The sequence below is a fragment of the Salvelinus alpinus genome, chromosome 20 (genome assembly GCF_045679555.1).
Source record: "Salvelinus alpinus chromosome 20, SLU_Salpinus.1, whole genome shotgun sequence".
Classification (NCBI taxonomy): Eukaryota; Metazoa; Chordata; class Actinopteri; order Salmoniformes; family Salmonidae; genus Salvelinus; species Salvelinus alpinus.
This window is the reverse complement of record NC_092105.1, coordinates 17,281,175-17,287,174: the sequence shown is the minus strand read 5'-3', so window position 1 is coordinate 17,287,174 and position 6,000 is coordinate 17,281,175. Positions and strand designations below refer to the sequence as shown.

Sequence of the window (6,000 nt, the reverse complement as noted above, 5' to 3'; positions counted from 1 at the left end):
GAGACCAGGTTGAATCCTCACGCCCTCTCTCCCCGTCTCCTTCTCAAAACCCATTGGGTGAGTAAGCTAGATGTCCCGCCCCTCTGACCTTCTCCTCCAATGGGTTTTGACAAAGAGGCAAGGAGAGAGGACGTGAGGATTATGCAATTGAGAAAAAGCCATACTGCCAGGAGGAGTCAGGAACAGGAAATAGAAAACAGGAAGTACAGAGAGAGGAAGGACAATATCTGCCTCAAAAATACTTTTTAAGCTCCAGCAGATGTCCATCCCTGAGAACCTGAATGCACGGTTTGAAACGCCACCAAAAGCCGAAGCGGTTGAGAGAAAATCCAGATTCAATCAAGGGGGGGTCTGAATCCTGTGTAGACTCCTTCAGCGTCGGGTAGCTGCTGGTGGATCCGGAGGATGACACATGTAGGTATCACCACCCTGTTCCTCCTGCACAGCCACCCCAGCACTAGCACACAAAGCTCTGATAGGCCATTTACCTGACGCGACTGCAAAATATATTTTTATTATCCGTCATCAAAGCAAGATGAAAATGTAGATCTCCATGTCATATGTGATATGTAATACTGTTCTGAAAATAACACGTAAGATGAGGTAGTGATGTAATTTGATGTTTCATCTAAATGTTCTCAGCTGCCACCAGAACCACCAGTACGCCATCAGCACTGCCAGTACGTCACCTGCCTACCACCAGTACGCCATCAGCACTGCCAGTACGCCACCTGCCTACCACCAGTACGCCATCAACACTGCCAGTACCCCATCAGCACTGCCAGTACGCCACCTGCCTACCACCAGTACGCTACCTGCCTACCTCCAGTACGCCATCACCACCGCCAGTACCCCATCAGCACTGCCAGTACGCCACCTGCCTACCACCAGTACGCCATCAGCAGTACGCCATCAGCACTGCCAGTACGTCACCTGCCTACCACCAGTACGCCATCAACACTGCCAGTACCCCACCAGCACTGCCAGTACGCCACCTGCCTACCACCAGTACGCTACCTGCCTACCACCAGTACGCCATCAACACTGCCAGTACCCCACCAGCACTGCCAGTACGCTACCTGCCTACCACCAGTACGCCATCAGCACTGCCAGTACGTCACCTGCCTACCACCAGTACGCCATCAGCACTGCCAGTACGCTACCTGCCTACCACCAGTACGCCATCAACACTGCCAGTACCCCATCAGCACTGCCAGTACCCCATCAGCACTGCCAGTACGCCACCTGCCTACCACCAGTACGCCACCTCCCTACCACCAGTACGCCACCTGCCTACCACCAGTACACCACCTGCCTACCACCAGTACGCTACCTGCCTACCACCAGTACGCTACCTGCCTGCCACCAGTACGCCATCACCACCGCCAGTACCCCATCAGCACTGCCAGTACGCCACCTGCCTACCACCAGTACGCCATCAGCACTGCCAGTACGTCACCTGCCTACCACCAGTACGCCACCTGCCTACCACCAGTACGCTACCTGTCTACCACCAGTACGCCATCACCACCACCAGTACGCTACCTGCCTACCACCAGTACGCCATCACCACCACCAGTACGCCATCACCACCACCAGTACGCTACCTGCCTACCACCAGTACACCATCACCACCACCAGTACGCCATCACCACCACCAGTACGCTACCTGCCTACCACCAGTACGCCATCACCACCACCAGTACTCCATCACCACCACCAGTACGCTACCTGCCTACCACCAGTACGCCATCACCACCACCAGTACGCTACCTGCCTACCACCAGTATGCCATCAGCACTGCCAGTACGCCATCACCACCACCAGTACGCTACCTGCCTACCACCAGTACGCCATCACCACCACCAGTACGCCATCACCACCACCAGTACGCTACCTGCCTACCACCAGTACGCCATCACCACCACCAGTACGCTACCTGCCTACCACCAGTACGCCATCACCACCGCCAGTACGCCACTTGCCTGCCACCAGAATTCCAGCGTTCCACCCACGCACCAACAGCCACTTCTTGCAATGTGATCCTTACAAGTGAGTTGTTCAGTAATATTCTTCATTTAGGATAATTTAGGATAATCTCTACAACCCTGTTGTACATGTCTAGCTCCTTGATAGCTCTTTGATAGCCTGTGGGAAAACTTTGGTTCCACCTGCCCTCAATCCTGTCTGATGCCAGAGGCTATCCTGGACCCCACAGTAACTTCCTCATTTAAGTAGGACAGCCTGATTCCTCTTCAACTCTCCTGGCATGACCCATGAAGTGAGTACTCATTCACACAACATTCAACCGCTCAAGAAACAGTTTTTCTATTATATATTTTGTGTAATGTTATGACCAAAGCCATGTTTTGACTACAGTATGGCTCAGTTCTCTGGCTCAACAGTCTAAAGTGCCATCCTCTTCTTGTCTCCTTCCCCAATCAGTTGTGATACAGGATATGAAGGTATCAGTAGTGATATAGGATATGAAGGTATCAGTAGTGATACAGGATATGAAGGTATCAGTAGTGATACAGAATATGAAGGTATCTGATACAGGATATGAAGGTATCAGTAGTGATATAGGATATGAAGGTATCAGTGGTGATACAGGATATGAAGGTATCAGTAGTGATACAGGATATGAAGGTATCAGTAGTGATATAGGATATGAAGGTATCAGTAGTGATATAGGATATGAAGGTATCAGTAGTGATACAGGATATGAAGGTATCAGTAGTGATACAGGATATGAAGGTATCAGTAGTGATACAGGATATGGAGGTATCAGTAGTGATACAGGATATGAAGGTATCAGTAGTGATACAGGATATGAAGGTATCAGTAGTGATACAGGATATGGAGGTATCAGTAGTGATACAGGATATGAAGGTATCTTCTACTCAAGTAGAAGTGAAAGTCACCCAGTAAAATTCTACTTGAGTAAAAGTCTAAAAGTATTTGGTTTAAAATATACTTAAGTATGAAAAGTAAATGTAATTTCTAAAATATAATTAAGAATCAAAAGTAAAAGTATAAATCATTTCAAGTTCCTTAAGTTCCTTCAAGCAAACCAGACAGCACAATTTTCTTGTTATTTTAATTTACGGATAGCCAGTGGCACACTCCAACACTCAGACATAATTTCCAAACGAAGCATATGTGTTTAGTGAGTCCTCCAGATCAGAGGCAGTAGGATGACCAGAGATGTTCTGTTGATAAGTGAATGAATTGGACCATTTTGATGTCCTGCTAAGCTTTTGGGTGTCAGGGAAAATGTATGGACAAATGTAGTGAAGTAAAATTAAAAGTTGTCTACAATATACAGTGGGGAGAACAAGTATTTGATACACTGCCGATTTTGCAGGTTTTCCTACTTACAAAGCATGTAGAGGTCTGTAATTTTTATCATAGGTACACTTCAACTATGAGAGACGGAATCTAAAACAAAAATCCAGAAAATCACATTGTATGATTTTTAAGTAATTAATTTGCATTTTATTGCATGACATAAGTATTTGATACATCAGAAAAGCAGAACTTAATATTTGGTACAGAAACCTTTGTTTGCAATTACGGAGATCATACGTTTCCTGTAGTTCTTGACTAGGTTTGCACACACTGCAGCAGGGATTTTGGCCCACTCCTCCCTACAGATCTTCTCCAGATCCTTCAGGTTTCGGGGCTGTCGCTGGGCAATACGGACTTTCAGCTCCCTCCAAAGATTTTCTATTGGGTTCAGGTCTGGAGACTGGCTAGGCCACTCCAGGACCTTGAGATGCTTCTTACGGAGCCACTCCTTAGTTGCCATGGCTGTGTGCTTCGTGTCGTTGTCATGCTGGAAGACCCAGCCACGACCCATCTTCAATGCTCTTACTGAGGGAAGGAGGTTGTTGGCCAAGATCTTGCGATACATGGCCCCATCCATCCTCCCCTCAATACGGTGCAGTCGTCCTGTCCCCTTTGCAGAAAAGCATCCCCAAAGAATGATGTTTCCACCTCCATGCTTCACGGTTGGGATGGTGTTCTTGGGGTTGTACTCATACTTCTTCTTCCTCCAAACACGGCGAGTGGAGATAGACCAAAAAGCTCTATTTTTGTCTCATCAGACCACATGACCTTCTCCCATTCCTCCTCTGGATCATCCAGATGGTCATTGGCAAACTTCAGACAGGCCTGGACATGCACTGGCTTAAGCAGGGGGACCTTGCGTGCGCTGCAGGATTTTAATCCATGACGGCGTAGTGTGTTACTAATGGTTTTCTTTGAGACTGTGGTCCCAGCTCTCTTCAGGTCATTGACCAGGTCCTGCCGTGTAGTTCTGGGCTGATCCCTCACCTTCCTCATGATCATTGATGCCCCACGAGGTGAAATCTTGCATGGAGCCCCAGACCGAGGGTGATTGACCGTCATCTTGAACTTCTTCCATTTTCTAATAATTGCGCCAACAGTTGTTTCCTTCTCACCAAGCTGCTTGCCTATTGTCCTGTAGCCCATCCCAGCCTTGTGCAGGTCTACAATTTTATCCCTGATGTCCTTACACAGCTCTCTGGTCTTGGCCATTGTGGAGAGGTTGGAATCTGTTTGATTGTGTGTGGACAGGTGTCTTTTATACAGGTAACGAGTTCAAACAGGTGCAGTTAATACAGGTAATGAGTGGAGAACAGGAGGGCTTCTTAAAGAAAAACTAACAGGTCTGTGAGAGCCGGAATTCTTACTGGTTGGTAGGTGATCAAATACTTATGTCATGCAATAAAATGCAAATGAATTATTTAAAAATCATACAATGTGATTTTCTGGATTTTTGTTTTAGATTCCGTCTCTCACAGTTGAAGTGTACCTATGATAAAAATTACAGACCTCTACATGCTTTGTAAGTAGGAAAACCTGCAAAATCGGCAGTGTATCAAATACTTGTTCTCCCCACTGTATATAGTAAAGTACAAAGTAGTACTTTAAAGTATTTTTACCTAAGTACTTTACACCACTGCAAACAACAAATGATTACTTTTACCATAAGATCAATATTTTATTCTAGATTTATTACATTGACTATTCTTGCTTACTCGGTCCTTTAAGATACAGTTATGTAAAAAATCTGTTAATTTAGTTACATCGAAGATCATGGATGCAACATAAACACAAAAATATAACTTTTACCATATCAATCTTTTATTCCATTCAATACATTCATTATACTAATGTATTCAGTCCTCCCAGATGCAGTTCTCAATCATCTGCCCTGTATATGTTTATGGCATGTTGGTATGCATACTCAATGACACAGACTGTCACAAGACCAGGGCGATCTGCCATGCAATGGCTTGGTTCTTCTGGAAGCACCTGCCAACATCTTCTGATAACCTATTGTAATAAATCAAGCTGTAATATTGCATGGTAACACTGGTAAAGTATCTCTTACAATGAACTACAAAGTATCCTACAAAAACCTGTGGAATCTCCTGGCAGCAGACGTTCCCCACCTCAGTGGGCATTGTCTAACACCTTAGCCAAATACATTTAAACTCAGTTTTTCACAATTCCTGACATTTAATCCAAGTAAAAATACCCTGTCTTAGGTCAGTTAGGATCACCACTTTTTGTAAGAATGTGAAATGTCAGAATAATAGTTGAGAGAATGGCTTATTTCAGCTTTTATTTCTTTCATCACATTCCCAGTGGGTCAGAAGTTTACATACACTCAATTAGTATTTGGTAGCATTGCCTTTAAATTCTTTAACTTGGGTCAAACACTTAGGGTAGCCTTCCACAAGCTTCCCAAAAAAAGTTGGGTGAATTTTGGCCCATTCCTCCTGACAAAGCTGGTGTAACTGAGTCAGGTTTCTAAATCAAATCCAATTTATTTATATAGCCCTTTTTACATCAGCTGATAAATCAAAGTGCTGTACAGTAACCCAGCCTAAAACCCCAAACAGCAAGCAATGCAGGTGTAGAAGCACGGTGGTTGAAGATGGAGATCTTTGTGGGCTATACTCGGCC

At 45.3% G+C, this 6,000-nt stretch overlaps 1 protein-coding gene across 1 annotated transcript in view; it reads left to right on the top strand.

Moving 5' to 3' along the window:
- The first annotated feature begins 259 nt into the window (after window positions 1-259).
- The window catches only part of LOC139547079 (uncharacterized), a 42,841-nt gene continuing 37,100 nt past the window's right edge, over window positions 260-6,000 (top strand). The window contains exons 1-2 of the mRNA XM_071356136.1: window positions 260-288; window positions 643-2,052. Of these exons, the coding sequence (XP_071212237.1) occupies window positions 260-288; window positions 643-2,052 (1,439 nt within the window). The remainder of the gene's footprint in view (window positions 289-642; window positions 2,053-6,000) is intronic.